This window comes from Antechinus flavipes, chromosome 5 (assembly GCF_016432865.1).
Source record: "Antechinus flavipes isolate AdamAnt ecotype Samford, QLD, Australia chromosome 5, AdamAnt_v2, whole genome shotgun sequence".
NCBI classification, from domain to species: Eukaryota; Metazoa; Chordata; class Mammalia; order Dasyuromorphia; family Dasyuridae; genus Antechinus; species Antechinus flavipes.
The window spans coordinates 229,606,480-229,631,034 of NC_067402.1; the positions used below are offsets into that span (position 1 = coordinate 229,606,480).

Genomic DNA, 24,555 nt, shown 5'->3' on the forward strand with positions numbered 1-24,555 from the left:
TACATTATCATAGCACATGTGGCAAAGGGGATAACACTGTTCCTGGCTTTTTTTTTTTTTTTTCTTTTTTTTCCTTTTTGCATTAGCCCTCAAGAAATTCTCTTTAGGGATAGTGTAGTTTTCTGCACAATTCTTTGTAGAATCTTGAAGCTATGATTCCTCAATATGACTAATTTGTCTTTTGCCCCTAAGGCAGACGATGCTAAAATTTCTGGGGTTACTGCTAGGATTCCAGTGAGAATTCTAAATATTACTACCATAAAAATTTACAAAATCCTCCTGGGATCAAAAAGCTTGGAAGGAATCAAAGGCTTTCTCCTTCCCTCCCCCTTCCAAGCCATTACTTCAAGTAATTTCCTCTAAGGACTTGACCAGATTATTCTCATCATTGTTGCCAGATACTAGAATTTGGTGCATATTTTGCTTATTATTTTATGGAAGATCTATGGAGTATGATAAGAGTCCCCTCAGCCAATATCTGTACAATTTCTGTGGAGCATCACTTTGTCATCCACTGGTTTTCAAGGACTTCTCACACCAAATATAAGGTCTTTGATTAATCTATTCAGTGACTATGCCATGACTTTGTTCACCCCAAGTTCATACTTCTGATTGATTTGTATGATCCATACTCTTATGTGTAAGTATAATTATTTATATACACACAAATACATTAATAATTACAAAACAAATCCCTGAATGAGCTATGGTGGTCTGGATACATTGGAGTTCTCCACATTTTTCAACAAAGAGAACAGAGGTGTCTTCTGAAGGAAGTGACTTTAGTTGAGCTTTAAAGGACAGATAGAAACTCAAGCCAAAAATTGAGGAGGGAGAGCATTTCAGGAATAAGAACCAGCACAAGCAAAGTTAGTGGGGTGAATGATACATCTAAGAGTTTGAAAGTGGATCAGTTTGGCTATACCAAAAATAGATAGTAACATTAGTTTCAATAAATATCCCTTTCCATAAGCCATTTTTAAAAACCTTCCTTTGTAAGGTTGTTAAGGTATTGGTAATTTAACTGTAATTATGGAGAGAATGTTAATTGATGTTTTGAGTAAACTAAGCAAATACAGGATGAAGAGAATTTCTTTCCTGTTAGAATTGTTATAATCTTTATATTGTAAAGAGGAAGAAGTGGATTCTTTTTTTTTTTTTTAACTGACAAAACATATGCATGAGTAATTTTTCAACATTGACTCTTGCAAAACTTTCTATTCCAAATTTTCCCCTCCTTTCTCCCACTCCACCCCCAGATGGCAGATAGTCCAATACATGTTAAATATGTTAAAATATATGTTAAATCCAATATATATATACATATTTATACAGTTATCTAGCTGCACAAGAAAAACCGGATCTAGAAAGAAAAAAACCTGAGAAGGAAAACAAAATGCAAACATCAACAGAAAGCATGAAAATGCTATGCTGTGGTTCATACTCAGTTCCCACAAGCCTCTCTCTGGGTGTATATGGCTTTCTTCATCGCTGAACAATTGGAACTGGTTTGTATCATCTCATTGTTGAACAAAGCCAATTATGCCAATTATGTCAATTATTGTTGAACAGAGTCAATTGTGCTAATAGTTTTCCTAATATTGATACAGTCCTGCATTCCTGGTATAAATCCTACTTGGTCATGGTATATTATCCTGGTGATGAATTTCTGTAATCTCTTTGTTAATATTTAAGATTTTTCCATCAATATTCATTAGGGAAATTGTTCTATAATTTTCTTTCTCTGTTTTCATCCTTTTAGGTTTAGGTATCAGTATCATGTCTGTGTCATAAAAGGAATTTGGTAGGAGTCTTTCATTCTCTATTTTTTCAAATAGTTTATATAGTATTGGAGTTAATTGTTCTTTGTCCTGGGGATTTTTTCTTAGGGAGTTGATTAATAGCTTATTCTATTTCTTTTTCTAAAATGGGACTACTTAAATATATTTCCTCTTCTGTTAATCTAGGCAATCTACATTTTTGTAGGTATTCCTCCATTTCACTTTATCAAATTTATTGACATAAAGTTGGGCAAAGTAACCCCTAATTATTGTTCTAATTTCCTCTTCATTGGTGGAAAGTTCTCCCTATTCATTTTTGAGACTAACAATTTGATTTTCCTCTTTCCTTTTTCTAATCAAATTAACTAAAGGTTTATCTATTTTGTTGGTTTTTTTCATAACACCAACTTTTAGTTTTACTTATTAATTCAACAGTTTTTTTTTTACTTTCAGTTTTATTAATCTCTCCATTTATTTTTAGAATTTCAAGTTTGGTATTTGATTAGGGGTTTTTAATGTGTTCTTTTTCTAGTTTTTTTTAGTTATAAGCCCAATTCATTGATTTTCTCTTTTGGTACTTTATGCAAGTAAGCATCTAGAGCTATTAAAATTTCCCCTTATTACCAATTTGGCTGCATCCCACAAATTTTGGTATGTTGTCTCATTATTGTCATTCTCTTGGATGAAATTATTAATTGTGTCTATGATTTAATGTTTCACTCATTCATTCTTTAAGATGAGATCATTTAGTTTTTTTGATCTATTTTCTCCTGACCTTATATTGCATGTGATTTTTATTGCATCATGAGCTGAAAAAAATGCATTTACTATTTCTGCCTTTCTGCATTTGATTTTGAGGTTTTTATGCCCTAACATATAGTCAATTTTTGTATAAGTTTCATGAACCACTGAGAAAAAAGTAAATTCATTTCTGTCTCTATTTAATTTTCTCCAAAGATCTATCATACCTAACTTTTCTAACATTTTGTTTACCTCCTTAACTTCTTGTTTATTTTGTGGTTTGATTGACCTAGTTCTGAGAGCGTAAGGTTGAGATCCCCCACTATTATAGTTTGCTGTCTATTTCTTCTTGCATCTCTCAACTTCTCCTCTAGGAATTTACATGCTATATCACTTTGTGTATACATGTTTGGGTTGATAGTGCTCAATTATCTATTGTACCCTTTATTAAGATATAGTTTCCTTCCTTATCCCTTTTAATTAGATCTATCTTTGCTTTTACTTGATCTGAGATCAGGATTACTACCCCTGCTTTTTTTTTTCCTCACTTGAAAGCATAATATATTCTTCTCCAGCCCTTTACCTTCACTCTGTATGTATCACTATGCTTTAAATGTGTTTCTTGTAAACAGCATATTGTAGGATTCTGATTTTTAATCCTGTCTGCTATCTGCTTCCATTTTACAGGGGAGTTCATCCCATTCACATTCACAGTTAAAATAACTAATTCTGCATTTCCTGCCATCTTATTTATCCTACATTATGTTTTTCTCTTTCCTATCTCCCTTCCCTCCTCCCCAGTATTTTGCTTTTGATGACTATCTCCCTCAAACAGTCCTCCCCCTTTAGAGCTCCTCCCCCTTTTTTACACCTTTCCCCTAATTCTTCTGTTTTCCCTTCTATTAATCTTTCCCTTTCTTTTCCCCCTTTCCCTCCTACTTCCCTATAAGGTGAGACAAATTTCTTTATGATAGCAAATATGTCTGATATTCTCCCTTAAAGTCAAATCTGATGAGGGTAAGATTCATACCATACTCATCCCCCTCCCTTCTTTCTCTCAATTATAATATGTTTTCTTTGCTTCTTTGTGGGATGTAATTTTCCTTATTTTCCCTCCTTTTTCCTTTTTTTCCAGTATGATCCCCTTTCCACCTCTAGTTTCTTTTTCATATTATCATAATAAAATCAAATTATACCTGCATTCTCTAAGTAACCTATAACAGAAATATAGTTCTCAAGGGTTCTTTCCATTTTACTTTGTATGCTTCTTTTGTGTTCTGTTTTTAGAGATCAATTTTTTTGTTCAGTTCTGGTCTTTTCATTAGAAATAAGTGAAATTCACCTATGTCATTGAATGTCCATTTTCTTCTCTGAAAGATAATGCTCATTTTAGCTGAATAGCTTATCCTTGGCTATAATCCCAGTTCCTTTGTTTTCAGAATATCAGATTCCAGGCCCTTCAATCCTTTAAGGTGGAAGCTGCTAGGTCCTGGGTAATCCTAATTGTGGCTCCTCAGTATTTAAATTGTTTCTTTCTGGCTGCTTGTAATATCTTTTCCTTGGTATAATAGTTTTGTTTTAGGGGTTTGTTTGTTTGTTTGTTTTTGGAGGCAATTAGGATTGTGACTTGCCCAGGATCACACAGCTAGAAAGTATTATATCTGAGATCAGATTTGAACTCAGGTTCTCTTAATTCAGGACTGGTGCTCTATCCACTGCACCACCTAGCTGCCCCTGGTACAATAGTTCTGAAATTTAGCCACAATATTCCTTGAGGATTTAATTTTGGGGTCTTAGGAGATGATTGGTGGATTCTTTCAATGGCTATTTTATCTTCTGATTTTAAAATATCAGGGCAATTTTCTTTTATGATAATGTAAGGTAATGTATAGGTTCTTTTTTTTTTTTTTCATCATGGCTTTCAGGAAGCCCAGTAATCCTTAGATTGTCTCTCCTAGATCTATTTTCTAGGCCAGTTATTTTTCCTAGGATATATTTTATATTTTCTTCTATTTTTTTCATTTTGTTGTTTTTGTTTGACTGATTCTTGAAGTCTTATTGAGTCTTCCATTCACTTCCATTTGTTCAATTCTAATGTTTGGTGTATTATTTTTTTCAGTTACCTTTTTTAGCTCCTTTCTCAATTGGCCAATTAATTTTTGTTGTTGTTGTTCATTGCATTCTTTTTCCATTCTTTTTCCATTTTTTCTGTTCCTTCTTGCAGTGATCTCATTTCATTTCTCCATTTTTCTCCTAACTCTCTTTCAAGATCCTTTATGCAGTCTTCCAAGAAAGCCTTGTGAAATGGGGACCAGCTCATGTCTCTTTGGAGCTTCTTCTGGAATTGCTTTGTCTTTAGGAATCTCAGGATTTGAAGTCTGTTCTTCTCTTTCTCCATAAAAGCTATCTATGGGGAGAGTTCTTTTTTTTTTTTTTTTTTTTTTTTAAGGCTTGAGGTGTGTTCAATGCAAAGGATAGATCCAGTGTTCTTCTGGGGCTCCGTGGTTTACAATTTGCCTTTTACAAAAGGCAAATCTGCCAAACCATCTGATTGCAACCAGGACTGAGTGACCTAAGAGGCTCACAGAAGATTCCCAGGTGTGTGGAAGCTACAACACTCTGACTCTCCATTTCAGCTTTTTGCACCCTCTCCTTATGCTGTTGTCTGGGTTCGGCAGACTGTCCCCCCTTCCTGATTGAAACAGACCTGTTTTAAAGTTCTTCAAAGGTATTTTTCTCTAGAAATGTGTTGTACTCCAAATATTATTGAATCTTTGACTTCAAAACCAGTTTAGAGGCTTAATCTGCTGTTGTTTTGAAACAAGGTTAGAGGAGGTTACAGAGTGTCGTCTTCTCTCTGCCATATTGACTCTGCCTATGAAGAGAAGTGGATTCTTGAGAAAAGATTTAATTGGTATATTGAATGTTAACAGCATGTGTGGCTCAGTTTTCCCTCCAAGTTAACAACACACTGTTCACCTTAGAGTACAGCTGTAATCTGTTAACTTTAAGTCTTCTGGTAGTTATCTTGCCTTGGGGCCACTGCTTTCATTGAATTAATAGCACAGTAATGTCCCATATATTTATGTACCACAATTTCTTTAGTCATACCCCATCTTACAGGATTCTATTTTGCTTCCAATTCTTTACTACTTCAATAAGTGTTGCTATAAGCATTTTTATGCTTATTCTCTTTCTATCATTGGCTTCCTTATAATATATGCCTAAGCCATGGAATCTCTGGATCAAAGAATAAAAACAATTTAGACATATTCTTGGTATAATTGAAATTTTCAGATAGAAAAAAAAAAGATTTTCAGATAGGGCTAGGGATTTAATTGTTATTTTATTGAAAAAAAGAATTCTCAAGTTAGGAAACATACTTTACCAATTCAGGTAGACACCTTTCTTAAAATTATAGTCTTAGAGAATTGTCTAAAACAGTGACATGTCCAAAGTATCAGAGGCAGGACTTGCACTTGCATTTATATCTCTCTGATTCCACAGACAGCTACAATATATTAAATAACTATTTAATTCTTTAAATTATCATCAATTACAAAGTTAATTGGTTACATATACATATGTGTGTATGTATATGTATATATATATATATATAGATGTATGGAGCCTTATAGATAATTGATCAATTAATAAGTTACAATTTTAGTAATTAAAGAAATAGCTGACATATTAACATATTTCTTCATTCCTGCAGTATGGGCTTTGAAATAATTAAGAAATGCTCTTATTAATTCCTTAGCCTCTGATGGCACTAGTGGAGTACTCCATCAATTTTAAAAGGATCAACCATCAGTTCACTTACTTTTCATCTCTGGAATGTATGGCAAATAGTGAAGAAAGGACCCCGAAACTCTAAAACTCCTTGAAGGAGAAAATCTCCTTCAACTTTGCCTCAATGAGGGACCCCATCCGAGGGAAACAAGATAAACAGCTTCATTCTGTTATCTAGGTGGGGTTGGTTCAGTCCTGAGCTAAAAAAATTCTAACCCTATTCAATTAAAAATCTTCTATTCAATTCAACTCCACCCACTAGCTCAGCCTCCACAGACTATGCCTAGCTTGTAGGCAAAGCTCCTATTATGAAAGAGCCAATTTTAAACTCATTTCCTTGCTGAGGTTCTAAACATGCCATGCCATGCTATGCCAACCTATGCCAAGGAAGCCACTGCCCACTGGAATAATATTCTCTTTCAGTGTTAATCTCTCTTTATCCTCACCTATTTCCCTAAGGAGACTTTATACCTCTCTGTCAGGATTTCTCTCTGCTTCTTTGCCAGAACTCCTCCACTGAGGAATTCAGCCATTCTATTCTTGCATAGTAAAGGCTGACTTCCCAATGCCTATAATAAATCTCTTTTTATCAGTCTAGCCTTTTCCAGTTTGTAAATTCCTTTACAGAGAATCTCTGCGCTGCCAGAAGGGGGTTCCCTAAAACTCCCTACCCTTGCACCGAATCCCAAAGGGATGTACGGGAGCCAAACCTCTCCATTTGGTTCCCTGAACCCCAAACCTGCCACTAGACCTTATCATTTAACTCCCTGACCACCAGAAACCCTAATCTCATTTTCGTTCTCTAAAAAAAAACCTAAACCTCACCAATAGTTCTCATACTTGGCGGTTATCTATCGGTATGTAGTAGCTAAGAAAAAGGTTTGGCTAGATGAGCTGAGCCTGGAAGTTCTTATTCTATGTTGTGTTTCTCTTGAATATCAATTAGTCTGAACCTAATATTTCTAAATAAGCATGACCAGCCTTGAAATGTGTAGGTTTGAAAAAAAATAGAGAACCTGGATTCCTTGGTTGTGTTGACTGGTCATTAGGGGAGTGTCTGCATGGGAGAGGATAATAACTATCAAGGTAGAAGGGCAAGCCCTGGCCTGATTTGCTGAAAGACACAGACCTGGAAAGAGCCAAAAATGAAATGTAAAATACTTTAGTCTCAGAAAATGTTTCATATTCTAATGTTTAAATCTCAATCTCCCAGGAGAACACGAGAAGTTATAAGTTATTGCATCTTGTTTTGAGTATTTGCATTCATCTGTATCTTTGTGATTTTTCAAAGTTCTTTTGAGTAGCTACTCTGTACTTATTTCATATTGAACCCTGAATACCATTAATAGAATGGTAGAATAGAATAGAAGAGAAATAGTCTCTTCTTGGAGAGTTCCTATACATGGCTTGAATCTCTGGTTCAAGTAATTTTTTCCATGCCCTAGCAGAATTGTAAAGAACCAAAGAGAACAAGTGATCAGGTTTTCCTGGACTAAATCTGGTTACCCCAGTGCTTCCAGAGAACCAGGAGATACTTCATACAAAGGGAGAGGACATAAGAAGCTCAGCACCTTGGATCTATTGTCAGTTCCTCAGTAAACATTTATCAAATGCCTCCTCAAAGAACTCACAATCAAATTGGGGAGAGAACAAGCAAACAAATTTTTACAATTTACATACAATATAAATAGGAAATAAAAGAGGAAAGGTATTAGAATTAAGTGATTTATAATGGATGTGAATTTAGTTAGGATTTGAAGGAAGCCAGAGAAGCCAAAAGGTGAAGATGACATAGGAGTATATTCCAAGAGCAGGAGATAGCCAGAGAAAATGTCCAGAGCTGAGAGATGGAATATCTTAGTTGTGAAACAGCAGAGGCCAGCGGCACCAGATTCAAGAGTACATGATGAAGAGAAAGAGGTAAGAAGATTGGAAAAGGTGAGAATGTAGTGTTATAACTGATGGGTCATGAAGGATTTTGAATTCCAAATAGAAGATTTTGTATTTGACCCAGGGAGCCACCAGAGTTTATTAAGGGGATGGAGCGATGAAATAGAACTACACTTTGGGGAAATCACTTTGGCAATAGAAAAGAGGATCCATAGAAAAGGGAGAAACTTGTAAGGTAAACCCATGAGTAGGCTATTGTAATAGTTCAAGCTATATGTATGCCTGTGTATACACACATACACATGTGTATACATAAATTTAAATATATACACACATACAAACACATATGTATGTATGTATAGCTAAATGGCACAATGGAGAAGGTGCTAGGCTTGAAACCAGGAATACCTGACTCAAACACTAGCCAGTGTGACCTTGGGCAAGACTAATACTTTACTAGTGTGACCCTGCGCTAGTAATTGCCTCAATTTCTCCATTTGTAAAATGGGGATAGTACCATGGATCTCTAAGGGGTGTCTCTCGGATCAAATGAAATAATTGTAAATAGCTTAACACAGTGCCTGCTACATCGTAATAGCTAAATCAATTTTTAGCTTGTAGTAATAATAGTAGTATGGTATATATGGTATCTAGCTATCCATATACTTGATCTGAGCTTGTATCCATATGCATACGTACACAATATGTATATCTATTGACTGTGTCTACACATATATACATATCACGCATGTGTGCATATGGATGTAGATATGAAAATACACGAGAGAATATTCCCAGCCTCTAAACTCCGTTTCAAACGCTACCCACTCGGCTCCTTCTCAACCTCCGCCCCCGCCTCCGCCCCCGCCCTCGCCTATGCTCTCGCCTCCTAGGTGCTGCAGCTGCTGCTATGGTAATGGATGTCGCGAGAACTGCTCCGCGCTGCCTCGCAGTTCTCGCAGGATCTGAGGGGTGGGGGGGGGAGGACGGAGGGACGTAGGGTTGGGGAGGGAGTACCAGGAAGGTGGGGGCCGTCGCTCAACTCTCGCTACCACCGCTGCTGCTTCCGGCGTGAGGTGCAGGCAGGCAGGCGGGCGATCGGGCTGTCGGGTAGAGGGGACGGGGAAGCAACCTCTGTGGAGTCAGTCGGGGGAGCAAGGCCGAGTGGAGGCGGCAGCGGCGGAGCTGGCCCCCGGAGCAGGTGACAGGACTGGGGCTAGAGTTCCTCTCAGAGACGGCTGTGGGGGGGAAGGGAAAGGAAAAATGGGGGGCAGCTTCTCCCTCACTCCCCGGAGAGACACGAGGCGGGTGCCTACCTCCGGAGAAAAAAGAACGGGGGCTTGGAATGGGGGCGTTAGGTCCCGACCCTCTCGTTGGAAGGACGGGGAGCTGGTAGTGGGGACAGAAAGACTGACGGACTAGGCTCGCTCCCCTCCTGTCATTCCTCTGGGGGATGGGATCCGGCAGAGCTCGCTCCCTCCCCTCCCCCGCTCCCCTGGTGGGTTTGGGGCGGGGAGAGGAGTCCCCAAAGAAAGAGCTGTAGTGGTCAGGGGGCTTCAGGGGCGGCGGAGGGAGCGCCACCGCCCTCCCCTCTTCGCTCGGGTGACTACCTCCCTCGGCAGGGGCAGGGGAGAGCTGAGGTGCAGCCGCGGGGGCTCTGGGCTGTGTGTGGTTTTTCTTGGGTTCCTAGGGAGCACTTATGGGGGAGAGGGCAGCCGGAGGTGTGTGATGAGGGAGGAGGATGGGGAAGAGGAGGAGGCAAAGAAGAAGAAAGGAGGAGGTGCTCATTCTGCTCGCTGGAGGGAGGGAGATACTCCCTCCCCCAAGCTGCGCGGGGGTGGCCTTCGCTGGAACGGAAAGGAGCTTCTTAGTGCTGGCCCCAGGTTTACATTTTCCAATCCCATTCCTTTGCTTTGCTTGGACCAGGATTCCTGAAACAGAAAATGGTGCCTTTGCTTAATAAGCCAACCGTTTGAAGAGGGGGAGGGAGAGAGGGAGGAAGTTCGCTTTTAAAATGGGCCATTTGATTAGCAAAGTAAGCAGCTGGGGGTGGGAATGAGCCTCACACCCCTAGTTTCCAGGGCCAGGTTGCTCTCAGTGCCTGCCTCCCTCCTCACTGTTCAGGTAGAGGTAGAGGATTCAAGATGAAGGGGTGGCATATGGTTAAATGAAAAAAAAAAAAAACCGTGAAGTAATTCCAGGGAAGGTGAAGTGTAACCAAAAACCTGTCCCCAGCTTCTGTTGGCTTTGACACCCCTCCACCCACTTCCCCCCACCCCCCGGCCTAAGTGGAATGAAATTTTTATTGGGAAGTAATCTGCTACTGGGGTCTGATTGCTTAAGGTCAGTGCAATAAGATAGGACCCTGGCCACCTCGTAAAGCTCCCCTCTCATCCTCGACAAGGGATTTGTGATTGGTGCTTTGTATTCATTCTTGTTTTTTATCTATTTCGTGGATTAGTCTGGTCATTAAGAATGAAAACAGGTGGACCATTTAAATAATTAGTAGTGCTAGGTCGAATCCCGTGACATCTGGGTCGGAGCCTCTGCTGGAAAGGATCACTTAACACATTCTCTCCACCCACACCTACACCCCCCTCCACTGAAGCATACTCCTTGCCTGCTATTGTTTACCTATTCTTATGTGTATTCCTCTTGTCACAATGAGTTTATAAGATCAGTCTTTGCCCTTAGAGTTCAGCGTGATTTTATCTCTTTTTTCTCTCTCACCCCCATCCTACAGTGACCCGGACATTTTTATTTGCATACAGTAGGAATTTAGGTTATAACAATTGAAAGAATGAATGACCACAATAAATGAGTAATCAGCTTTGGCATCTTGTCAAAGATATCCTGATGCCTGAGAGAACTAAAGAAGAGAAGTTATTTGTCTAATTTATCTAATTCTTCTGAATTCTTAGGTCAACCTGTGGTACTAGAACCTTAGGCCAAGATCTTTGAACTTTGCTTTTTTGTGTAATTTTTTTTTAATGGAAATTTTTAAAGTCTTTTATGGAGTGTGTACCTCAGGTATTCTTTTCTTTAGTGGAGGGATCACAAGAAGAAATGGTTTTAAGATAGGGATTTAAGTTAGGAGAGGGATTTAAATTGAGAGGCAAAATTCCTAAAGATCAAAAAGCTATAGAGGTGCTTTTCTTGATGACTTTTAGAAACAGGAGAGGCAAAAATTAGTTAGTTCAAGTTGGTTAAAGATATCTGATGATTTAATCTGGGGGGATCACCATTTTTCCTCATCCCTAATGTTTTTATTCATATAAAATCTTATTAAAATGAAAATAAATGGTAGTCTTGAAAGAAAAGTGTTTAAAAGAAGAATATGCAGCCCTAAATATATGTGAGTAAAGTGAAAAAAGGTGTTTTTGTCGGCCTTATATTTAATAAATTTAATGTTTTAGCACTAGCTTTTTATGTTGTTCTATGGTGTAGATAGAGTTGTTCTAGATAAGAGCAATGATGATCATAACTTGAATTTATGTAGTGGGCTATGTGCCAGGCACTGTGTTAAGGCTTAGCAATTTCATTTGATCGCATAGCAACCCTGAGAAGTAGTTGCTATTATATGCCCTATTTTACAGTTACAGAAACTGAGACAGATCCAATGGTTTATTACTAAGGCTGTAAATTGCAGGGAAGATGCAAACCTATATTGTTAGTCTTTTCTTACCAAGGAATTCCCTATACCCATAAATTTACAGATCCAGTTCCTATCCTTTCATGTGGTAGCTGCACTAGAAAGGGAAGGAGCAAATTGTGGAACCCATGGCAATTGACTTAGTATTCTGAAATAATGGAATGGCTCATTCAGAGAAAGTGCTAGTTTTAGTTTAGAGGGCTAGATAATAATAAAGTAGATTCAAAGCAAATTGAAAGATCAGACATACAAAAATGATCCTTGTCATTATAGGTACAGATATATGGTGACTTGCTCCAAGAATCTTTTTTTGGTCCTCTTTTGATCAGTATTTTTATTAGTGAATTGGATGGAGGGGATAGATGGTATGTTTATTAAATTTGGAGTTTGTACAAAATTGAAAGGGACATTTAACAATCAGTTTGAAAAAAATCTCAGTAAGCTAGAATAGTGGACTAAATCTAATAGATGAAATGTAATAGAGATAAAAGTAACGTCCCATGTTGGATTTTTTTTTTTTTAATTAACTGTAAATGAGACAGTGGATAGAGCACCAGCTCTGAAGTCAGGAGGACCTGAGTTCAAATGTGATCTCAAACACAACACTTCCTAGCTGTGTGACCCTGGGGAAGTCACTTAACCCAATTGTCTCAGTAAAAAAAAAAAAAAAAAAAAAGATTAACTGTAAACTTCCTGGTGGAGGAGGTGTGATTAGATAACAGTGTAGGTTAAAAAGATATGGGAGGTTTTGTGGCCTTCAAGCCCAGTATGGATTCGCATTATAGTGTGGCAGCCAAGAAAAAAAGATTTGATTGCAAGGTACTGTGCCTATAAGATACAAAAACAGAAATGAAAACCCTTTCCCTTGAAGAGCTTATATTCTATGAGAAATAAACATTGTGCAAAGAGCACTTAATGACTTTGGGAATTAAGAAAGACCCAATGTCAGATTGAATCTGACCTGTCCTTTGAAGGAAGCTAGGGATTCTAAGAGGTAGAGGTTTGGAGTGGGAGCGCGATAAGGAAGAGAAACAATGGTCTTAAGTTTTTTTGATAGAAGCATGTTCTGGAATTGAGATTTCAGCCCCATTTCTACTCTAACCAGAACACCTCTATAGATTTCTCTCTAGTTCTGTATACCACCTTTGAGCAAGAAGATTGACAAGCTAGACTATGTCTCAAACCATGGATATGGTTGCCATGATAATAAAAAAGTTGGAAATCTTCTATGGGCCAGTTAAAGCCAATCAGGATTTTTAGTCTGGAGAGCATATTAGCTAGGGAACATATTGTCTGTCTTCAGTTATTTGAAGGACTTTAATATGGAAGAGGGAGATTAAATTTAGAGTAAATTGACCCCAAAGATTAGAACTAGGTGAATGGATAGAAGTTGTAGAAAGGCAGATTTCAGCATCATGTAATGTGAAATTTTTCAACAAGAGCTCTCTAAAAGTAGAAGGGACTGCTTTTGAAGATAATATCTCAACGTGAAGGTCCTGGATCACAGAATTTAAAACTGAAAGAGAACTTAAACATCATTTAACCTAACATTTTTTTGAGATAGGAAAGCGAAAAGCAAAAAGATTAGATGTTTTGTCATGAACATACCAAGAGTAGCTCCAGGCCTCTAACCAGTTCTTCTGATTTTAGAACCATTGCACTTTCTAGTACCCCAGATCACCTTTCCACTACAGAGAGGATTCCTGTTGAGGCATAAATTAGACTAAGTTAGACCTCTGAAAAGTTGTGATGAACTAATGTAATACTGAGCTTACACTATCAATTTACCTTTCTATATTATTATCTCTTAGTTCCTTATTCTTTTTTTCATTTGTTTGTTTTTTGTTTTAGATTTTGGTAAATACAGATCCATTTTTAAAAATTCACTTGTCCTATAAATGTGTATATTTAGGTAACCTCTTTAGATGCAAATTATATGGGGCTATAAATTATTCTTTATGTAATTCTCTTTATGTGATATCCAACACAGTATGAATTTCAAATGCATACCTAAAGGCTTTTTGATAATTATAAGAAATTTGAAGAAAGTCCTCAAAATAATGGAAAAACATAAAAGACTAGGTATGTAGCCTGGGAAAGAAATGGCTACGGAGTCAGAGAAGAACTTCTATTAAAGGTGGTGATATGAAACACTCTAAACAAGCCTATTCTCCCTCCCCTGAAAAACACCTCAGAAATGATGAAGTATACTGGATAAAACAAAAGATTCCATAAAGCCAAAAAAAAAAAAAAGTCCACTAGTGAGTTTTCCCACTCTCCTGGATGCTGATAAGCATTCTGAAATCAGTGCAATCTCTAGTTTTCATTTTTAAAAATTTGCCCCAAATTATTAGAAGTAGAGAGCAAAATGAAAATAAAAAGAATTAACATATTTTTCACCACTGAAAGAATCCCCAAATTCAATATGCACAAAAATATCATCCAAATCCAATGCTTTCATTTGGATGATATTTCAACAGAAAATTAGTACAACTAGCTAAAAAGAAAAACATTAAATAATAAAGAATTATAGTCATTATTACACAGGATTATGAAGCAATTATTTAAAGGAACAGAAAGCTTGGAATCCAGTATGCCAAAAGGCAGAAGTAAAAGGCATATAACCAAAGATAGTTTATCTCCAAAAACTAAGTATAATTTTTCAGAGTGAATAAATATAAAAATAAGAAATCAAAGAAGAAATAATGGAATTAACTGATACAACTAGGAGCTTGCTTTTAAAACAAATAATTCAGTTTTTTTAATAGAGGAAAAATATTCCCAAAGTTAAAAATAAAAATTCATAAATGAGAAGGAAATAGAGGAAATAGTTAGAAACTAGCTTACCTAGTTATGTTCCAACAAAACAGATTAAATTACTGCATATAAAAATGTAAAATACCTGAATTAACAGAACAAAAATTACAGAATTAAACAAATCACAAATATCAAAGAAAAATGTAGTTAAATTGAGTTGAAAGTAAATTCTATCAAATATTGAAAGAACAATTAATTTCAACATTATATAAATGGTTTGCAAAAAAGACCCAGTTTTGAGAGACATTTTGTTTATCTGTGGAGACTTTACTTCAGCATACAGAAATGCTCAGAAAATCCCTTAGATTTTCAGAAATGCCAATATCAGAATCAAATTTTTAAAAAAAGGTCACAACTGATTATGGAAACTTGCAATGTTTTAGACTCCATTAATAGCAAGAGTCTAAGCCCAGATGTTTGCATATTAGCCATCACAATTATTACTAGCTTTATGCTTCTAGAATTTTAGTGTAATTTTAGATTACAACTCAATGTGGCAGAATTAATTTTTACTCCATACTAGGTATTGGAAAATGGTAAAAGATATCAAGCTTTCTCAAGTGTGATCTCAGCATTGTGATTTTTTCAGTAGAAGAGAGGGAGGGAGGGAACAGCTGTTTTATTAACTTTGACTATCCAGAGTTTAGTAGAATAGTAAGGGGAACTAATAATTGATCATGTCAAAGAGTCTCTGAATCACTTAGGGTACATTCAGTCATGGCCCGGTCTAGAAGGTACTATCAAAAGATAATCTGGGAAACTTTCTGCTATAGCTAATAACATTTGGAAGCTTTTGAAGCATTAATCTAGGAGCTGAGATTTACACTTACTCACAAACACACACAGATATCAAATAAGATATTTGAAGATTGTGGATTGGATTGCCTTGTAGAACAGATGTGCCTATCATTTGAAGAAACCTGGCGTATTAGCTAGTAACAAGGCAACTAAATATAGGCAATCTTCACATTATCTTGAATATTACTAATTTACTGATCTCTTAGTGCTTAAAGAAGCGCCTATGTAGTGATTCCAACATTAACAAATTCTTTGGAAATTAAGAGGAAGTTCTAATTGCTTCAGTGCTCATTAAGCATAATAAAGTAGTGGTTTTATTTCAGTCACTTGGTTACAGAACTATCACTTGTACCACAGTCAAATAATCACTGGAGAGGGAACCATCCAGAGTGATCAAAAAAAAAGTGCCTCTCAGGAGGAATGGATAAATTACATACCATTAAACTACATTGAAGATGACATTTACATCTAGTGTAACATATTCACATTTCTTCTATTATGATTTCTACCTTTAGTATAGAAGAGTTTGAAAACAAATTGTAATAGTTGGATACATTCTCTTCATTAATAGACATATTACATTTACTTTTTGTTTTATTCAGACATTTGTCAGTTTCAGTTAGACACCATATAAACTGCATTTCAACTCTACAACTTAAATGTGGAAAAGAGTAACTACAGGCAATTCAGTGTATAGGACTAGATTAGCAATGGAGATCACAGTGCCATCATAGTAGGTAGTTTACTTAGTTTCTGGGCACAAAAAAGTTTCCATTCATAACCTGATGGCCATTTTTTGGCTGGATTAACTAGGCTACATATTGCAAAATAGTCCTGAGCCTATATACAAAGCTTTTTCAGTCTGACTGGATCTGGTTTGCTACCACACCTTAAAAAAAAAATCCCATAATAAATTTTGTAGTAAGATAAAACCATTGTCATTTCCGTACTACAATGAAGTATAGAAAGGATAAAATATGTGAAGCAGGTAACAATGCAATTAATGATGTCAAATAGGATGTTTGTTGTTTGGTCATTTCAGACTCAAGATGACCCCTTTTGGGATTTTTTGAGCAGAGATGCTGGAGTGGTTTGTCATTTCCTTCTCCCAGCTCATTTTATAGATGAGAAACTTAAGGCAGATAAAGTTGAATGACTTGCCCAGGATCATGCAACTAGTAAGTGTCTGAAGCTAGACTTGAACTAAGGAGTTGTCTTCCTTATTTCAGACCTAGCACCATCTACTGCACTACCTAACTGCCCAGTATATTTTATAAATAAATGCAAAGTGGCATAAGCTATAACAGTAGCAGATTTACCAGTTTGTCATTTTGCAGTGAGAAAGTGTTTTTGTTTTAAAGCTTTAGGCCATCATAAATTATTTCAGGAGACAGTCCTAAACCAAGTTTTCATGTGCTGTTGTGGAAAGCATGTTAATCACATTATTATTTCTAGTCATTGCTGCTCCATAACAATTCTAGTCAACTCCAGCATCATAAAACATGGATGACAAGATAAATTAATATAGGTTCTGTCATCTTGACAGATCTTTATAAATTTTGACCAAGGGTCATTGCAAAATATCTATCCAGAATAAAGAAAGGATATATGTTTAGAAGAAGAGATATGGCACATATCACTATATCTTTGTCTGCATTAAGCACAGCAATTGAAAATAGACTTGAAATTTATTTAAAAGGGCATGAAATTAGATAGCAATGTCTTTTTTTTTTTTTTAATTTTTTATTTAATAATTACATTATATTGACACTCATTTCTGTTCCGATTTTTTTCCCCTCCCTCCCTCCACCCCCTCCCCTAGATGGCAAGCAGTCCTTTATATGTTGGATATGTTGCAGTATATCCTAGATACAATATATGTTTAGATAGCAATGTCTTACTGTTTAGTTAAGGACAGCATGAATAAAGTGTCCTTTTTTTTTTTTTTAAACATTTTATAAACTTTCTTAGTTTTCAACATTTACTTTTATAAGATTTTTAGTTCCATATTTTTTTTCTTCCCTCCTATCTCCCCTCCTAAGATAGCAAGCAATCTAATATAGATTATACATGTACAATCATATTAAACATTTTTACATTAATCATGTTGTGAAAGAAGAATCAGAACAAAAGGGGAAAACCGAGAAAGAAAAAACAAAAGTGAAAATAGTATGCTTCAATCTACATTCAGATTCCATAATTCTCTAGATAGAGGTAGCATTTTTCATCATGAATCTTCTGGAATTGTCTTAGATCAAAGTTAATCATTCATACAATGTTAGTATTACTGTGCATATGTTTTCCTGGTTCTACTTACTTTACTCAACATTTCATGTCTTTCCAGGTTTTTCTAAAATCCTCTTGCTCATTATTTCTTTTAAAACAAAAGCATTTATTCTATTATATGCCTATAACATAATTTATTCAGCCATTCCCCAATTGATGGGCATGCTTCAATTTCCATTTCTTTGCCACCACAAAGAGAGCTACATGTACATTTTTGAACATGTGGGTCCTTTTCTCTTTTTTATGATCTCTTTGGGATACAGATCTAGTAGTAGTATTGCTGAATCAAAGGATATGCAAAGTTTTATGGCTCTTTGGGCGTGGTTCCAAATTGCTCTCCCAAATGGCTAGATCAGTTCAAAGCTTCAACAATGCATTAGTGTTCCATTCGTTGTCTCCTTTTCTGGACAATTTTAAGATAATGATACTTTTTTCCGGATCTGCATCTTGGAGAGAGAGGGAAAGACAGCAGGATGTTAAAAGAGCCACAATCATACACAGGGTACAGAATCATAGTATTTAGAACTGGAAAATTGCCAAAGGATCATCTGGTTATTTTATAAATGAAGAAACAAAGACCCCGCATGCTTAAGTTAAGTATTTAAGGTCACAAAGATAGTAGGACCAGGATTCAAGTCCAGGCCTTTGACAGAAAATCCAAGGTCCTTTCTGCTGCAGAAAGCTGAAAATCTGAATAGTCAGTAAACAAGCATTTGTTAACTGCTTACTGTATGCCAAACATTGCTAAGTGCTGAGATACAAAGAAAGGCAACGACAATCTTTGATTATCATCAAGGAGCTCATTCTAATGGAGAATGCAAACATGAAAATAACTAGGTCCATACAACATCTCAGAAGGGAAGACAGTTGAGTGACTAGAAGGCCAAGAAAGGCCTGGAGAAGGTGCAAATTGAATTGAATCTTGAGGAAATTCAATGAAAATAAAGGGAAAATGAAAAGGAAGCATATTCCAGGTAGGTAACATCATCAGATATGTGCTTTAAAAAAAATAAATGGGGCAGCTATTAGGAAGGTGGATTGGAGTGGGGAAAGAAATGAAGTAGAGAGACTAGTTAAAAGGCTGTTACAGTAGAAAAATGTTGATAGCAGGAACTAAGGTGGCTCTGTGAGGAGAGAGAAAGGGATGTTGTTAAGAGATGTTAAGATAGAAGCAACATGATTTGACAGGAGCTGTGAAATGTGGAATGAATAATAATTAGGAATTGAGGATGACATATAGTTTTTTAAAATTTTTAAATAACTTTTTATTGATAGAACGCATGCCAGGGTAATTTTTTACAGCATTATCCCTTGCACTCACTTCTGTTCTGATTTTTCCCCTTCCTCCCTCCACCCCTTCCCCCAGATGGCAAGAGTCCTTTACATGTTGAATGGGTTGCAGTATATCCTAGATACAATATATGTGTGCAGAACCAAACAGTTTTCTTGTTGCACAGGGAGAATTGAATTCAGAAGGTATAAATAACGCGGGAAGAAAAACAAAAATGCAAGCAGTTTATATTCATTTCCCAGTGTTCTTTCTCTGGGTGTAGCTGCTTCTGTCCATTTTTGATCAATTAAGGCTCTCTTTATCGAAGAGGTCCACTTCCATCAGAATACATCCTCAAACAGTATCGTTGTTGAGGTATATAATGATCTCCTGGTCCTGCTCATTTCACTCAGCATCAGTCCATGTAAGTCTCGCCAGTCCTCTCTGTATTCCTCCTGCTGGTCATTCCTTACAGAACAATAATATTCCATAACATTCATATACCACAATTTACTCAACCATTCTCCAATTGATGGACATCCTTTCATTTTCCAGCTTCTAGCCACTACAAACAGGGCTGCCACAAACATTTTGGCACATACAGGTCCCTTTCCTTTCTTTAGTATCTCTTTGGGGTATAAGCCCAGTAGAAACACTGCTGGATCAAAGGGTATGCACAGTTTGATAACTTTTTAAGCATAGTTCCAAATTGCTCTCCAGAATGGCTGGATGTGTTCACAATTCCACCAACAATGTATCAGTGTCCCTTTTTTCCCACATCCCCTCCAACATTCCCCATTATCTTTCCCTGACATTCTAGCCAATCTGACAGGTGTTTAGTGGTATCTCAGAGTTGTCTTAATTTGCATTTCTCTGATTAATAATGATTTGGAGCATATTTTCATATGTCTATAAATAGTTTCAATTTCTTCGTCTGAGAATTGTCTGTTCATATCCTTTGACCATTTATCAATTGGAGAATGGTTTGATTTCTTATAGATTAGAGTCAATTCTCTATATATTTTGGAAATGAGGCCTTTATCAGAATCTTTGATTGTAAAAATGTTTTCCCAGTTTATTGTTTCCCTTCTAATCTTGTTTGCATTTGTTTTGTTTGTACAAAAACTTTTCAATTTGATGACATTATAGGTTTTGAACTGGGATGACTGAGAGAATGGTGTTTTCCTCAGTAATAGGAAGATTGAAAGGATGGGAAAATTTGAGGGGGAAGATAAATCCATTTCACATTTTTAAAGAGGCATTTTTTGATTTTTGACTATAATTCAGGAGATAGGCTAAAACTAAGTATGTAGTTCTAGGAATTATTTGCAGAGGAGTTAATTAAACCCATAAGAACTGATATCACCAAATGACATAGTATAGAGGGAAAATTAAGGAAGTCCAGGATGGAACATAATGGGCATGATGTGAATGAAGATCTAGCAATGTTGAAAAACACCCATGTGTATGTTTTGTTTAAAAAAAAAAAAAAAGACAAGAGGAAATGGCATTAGGCATGCATATAGTGTGAGTGAGCTTGGGAAGAAATGTCACCTCTTCGACTGAGACCTAAGTGAAAAAGTAAATAGGTTGGGGAAATCTCTGATGTGAAATAAGAGGAAGGAGTATGGTAGATTTTTGATAGTAAGCCAGTACTGGTTAAATCTTTGGGAGAAGCAAGGAATACTCTTAGAAGCTTCAGAGAATCTAAAGATATTTTCCCTCCTTTTTCCTAATCTCTGACCTCTCTATTCCTTCTCCTACATATCACAAGAATATAGCCTACTAAAAACAGAAGAGGTATGGCCTTGAATATTCTGAGTTTATGATTCTCACTGATTAGGACCCATAGGTTTCAAGTCTGTTGACTGGATAGGGCTGGGTGGCTCATGGACAAGTTAGCTGTAGTCCTACAGTGGAGCCAAATCTGGGTGTGGGCCCTCTGGGTCAGGGGCTGGGCTGAAGAGGAACCTGCCAAGAATACCAGGCCTGGCTCATTAGTGGATGTCTGGGGATCTCTTTGAAGATGAAACACTCTATAAATGTTCATTGTTTCTGTTCTTTTGGGTAGATTTGAATTTAAGTCGCTGAAGTCTGTCCATCTATCTTATTTACCTCTCTCAGGGATTTTGATAAAAGCTGAAAAGAATAAGAAAATATAAAACTCACTGGTCCTGAAGTCAGAAGGACCCAAGTTCAAATCCGGCCTCAAACACTTAATACTTCCTAGCTGTGTGGCCCTGGACGAATCATTTAACCACAATTGCCTCAGCAAAAAAAAAACAAAAAAACAAAAAAACAAACCCATACACACACACACACACACACACACACACACACACACACACACATATAAAACAAGATGTTTTTGAGGAGAAAAAACATCTCCAAATTCATCAAACCTCTGTTTAAGTTGTAAGGGATTTTTCCCTTCCCACTTTTCAAATTTTTGTGTTTGGATACACTTTGTCTTGACCTGTTCTTTTGCCTGCTGGGTTTGGGGTGTGTGTCTCTCATTCCCAGACTCCAAAAGAATGCCAGCATCTGGCATATGTTAATTGCTGAATAAGATGCTGGATGATACATGTCTCCCCTAGGCACAGAGGACTGGCTGGCTCAGGTAACTCTGAACCCTTTTTTCATTATTCCGCTAAAGAGGAACTCCTGGGGCCACCCCATGACAAAGTAAAGAGTGGGAGAAAGGAATCTTTCTGTAACTTTCCCTCGTGGTTTTCACTGCTCTGGTTTCTAAGGACTATTCCTCCTAGACAATGCTTTCACTTTTAAATGAACTGATAGTGGGATCAGCAGTCTGTCTTTGAAAAGAACACAATCTCATTTCAAGTGACACAAACAGCTTCCACAAGATTAGAAGCAGTAAGAGATCCAGGTTTTGACAATATTTTGTTATTGAATTGTACTTCTGTATAATATACTGATCTGAAGTTGGCAAGTATTGATTTGCATTTTTTTTTGGCCTAGGAATTGAGGCCCTTTCATAACAGCAGGGCTCAAGTCATCCAGGTTGCTACCTTCCTTCACTTAGCTCCCTCCACCTGTTGAGAAACATCTCTGAACATGGGTAACATCTTTGGAAACCTGCTGAAAAGCCTGATTGGGAAAAAGGAAATGCGCATCTTGATGGTGGGGTTGGATGCTGCTGGAAAGACTACCATCCTATACAAGCTGAAGTTGGGGGAGATTGTTACCACCATTCCTACTATAGGTATGAGTCCTGAACCAGGCTGGAAGGGTGTCCCTTTTTCCATACACATGCCCAACAGAGCTATAAAGCATAATAGTGCAAGAGTTTTCCCCATCAAGTGTTAGCGCTCCCTTTCTGTACATTACCTACTTTTCATACTCCCCCATGTAAAAATTTCCTCTGGTTGGCACAGGGTAACCACCTGCAGGCATTGAGGTTGGTTTGCTCTCTGTCTTGTTTGGAAACCAAATGAAGAACTTTGATGTTCCTGCCAGGGGCTTGGCATAGCTTAGAAGAAGAATCTCTGTGGCCCCAGCCCTAGCCATAAAGCTGGCAATGGGAGGGAAACTATTTGTCAAACTGGATGGGGTAGAGGAGGTACAACTGCTTTGGAATCTGAGATTCCTAAATTTTATTCTATATTCAAGACTTGCCTCTTCACTTGTTGCCAAGGTACCTTACTTTGTAGAGTCTGATGCTAGTTTATCTTTTCTTATGATAAGAATAGATAAAGGTCTTAAGGAGATAGGGGCTGAACAGTTAGCTTGAATCATCATCATTCAAATAATTAGGAGTAGAAGTAACTGATTACCCTCATATCTCCTCACTCTCAGGACCCTTGCTTGGCTTTTTTTTTTTTTTTTTTTTTTTCCCTCTCCTCTCCTAGGACTCCCTGGGTATTAGAAACCTAGGAAACACCAGTTCTCACTGGGGTCATGATCAAAACACGGGAAGAGTGAGTCCATTGAAACGCCATTCCTAGTTACACACTTGCCTGGTTCTCCATAGGTTTCAATGTGGAGACTGTTGAATACAAGAACATCAGCTTCACAGTTTGGGACGTGGGTGGCCAGGACAAGATTCGGCCCCTCTGGAGACATTACTTCCAGAATACCCAAGGTATGGGGGACTGGATGGAGAATGAAAGCTAAATGAGTTTGGGGTTCATACAAGTACAAAAACTACCTATCTGTGGACAGATGTCTCAGAGTAATAGCATCTAGCTTCATGTCTTACTGCTACTTTCTAGGGTGGAGTTAGGGGAAGGTGTAAAATTTTTCATAAGTAAGAAGATGGGATTGAAAAGAAAGATGCCCATTTTTCCTCCATATACAGCAGATGCTCTGCCTCCCTAGGTTTGATATTTGTGGTTGACAGCAATGATCGAGAAAGAGTGAATGAGGCAAGAGAGGAACTGATGAGGATGCTAGCTGAAGATGAGCTCCGGGATGCTGTGCTACTTGTCTTTGCAAACAAACAGGTGGGAATATATGCTATCATTAGCCTCCCTTCAAAATGGAAAAGCATAGGTGGGATTTAGCAACCTTGTTAAAATGTTTCCAATTGTAGACATATGGAAGATGGCAGCAACCAAGCTCTTTGTCCTCCCTGTTCCCCATCTCAATGTTGTGTTTAATAGATTTTTAGGCATCAAGCCTCTGAGTGTGTAGGGATTTTCATGGTATAGATGAATTATTTCTAACTTTTTCATTGTTTACTTTAGCAGATGCCCTCCTTCTAGTGTCAGGAAGATCCTCATTACCTCAGTCTTCTCTTCCTTCTTCACCCATTCCTATAGGATTAGTAGGATCTTCCAAATACCACTACCTAGCCTGGATGCCTATTTTGACCAGTAGCTTTTCTTATTACTAATGATGTATCAATAATGTGCCTGATGTGAGCCTGAATTCCCTTGAACTTCAAGGTTCCCTTGAAGCCTCTAGGTTGTTTTTGTCCAAGACAGTTTTTTGATATATTCTGGTTTATGGACATCTCCAGAATATTAAAGGAAAAAATGCCCCTAAAATTCCTGAACTTTTTTTTTTCTACTTTCCTCTGTCCACCAGGATCTGCCTAATGCCATGAATGCAGCTGAGATAACAGACAAACTGGGCCTACACTCTCTTCGTCACCGCAATTGGTACATTCAGGCCACCTGTGCCACCAGTGGGGATGGGCTATATGAAGGCCTGGACTGGTTGGCCAACCAGCTCAAGAACAAGAAGTGAGCGCCAGCCAATGCCCATTCCCCACTTCCCTCCCAATGTGCACCCACTCTCCACCCCATTGTAAGTGTGGTGAGGACCCCAAGTACCATGTCCACATGTCTAGCAAGAGCCTTGCCCACTCCCCCGACAGCTGACATGATCAGTCTTGTTTCCCAGTTGCTATCCTGATGATGATTTGCTCCAGTTTATTGGATCTAAAACAAAATATAATAAGAGTGTTATGGTTTCATGGAGTGGCCCCCATATTTTCACCACTTCCCCAGAGTTCTTATGGGGGGGGAGGCTTCTCTGCCTTTGCTTGATTTGGCTCT

At 37.5% G+C, this 24,555-nt stretch overlaps 1 protein-coding gene across 2 annotated transcripts; it reads left to right on the plus strand.

The window, feature by feature from the left end:
- The first annotated feature begins 9,233 nt into the window (after positions 1-9,233).
- ARF3 (ADP ribosylation factor 3) lies at positions 9,234-24,473 on the plus strand. Of its 2 annotated transcripts, none has more exons than XM_051961994.1 (5): positions 9,234-9,408; positions 22,013-22,256; positions 23,025-23,135; positions 23,372-23,496; positions 24,083-24,473. In XM_051961994.1, exons 2-5 carry the CDS (start codon positions 22,109-22,111, stop codon positions 24,242-24,244), a joined length of 546 nt encoding a protein of 181 aa, XP_051817954.1. In that variant the 5' UTR covers positions 9,234-9,408; positions 22,013-22,108; the 3' UTR covers positions 24,245-24,473. The 2 variants fall into 2 exon arrangements, with proteins under 2 accessions (XP_051817954.1, XP_051817955.1); XM_051961995.1 differs by having other exon boundaries at positions 9,265-9,283.
- The last annotated feature ends 82 nt before the right edge of the window (positions 24,474-24,555 follow it).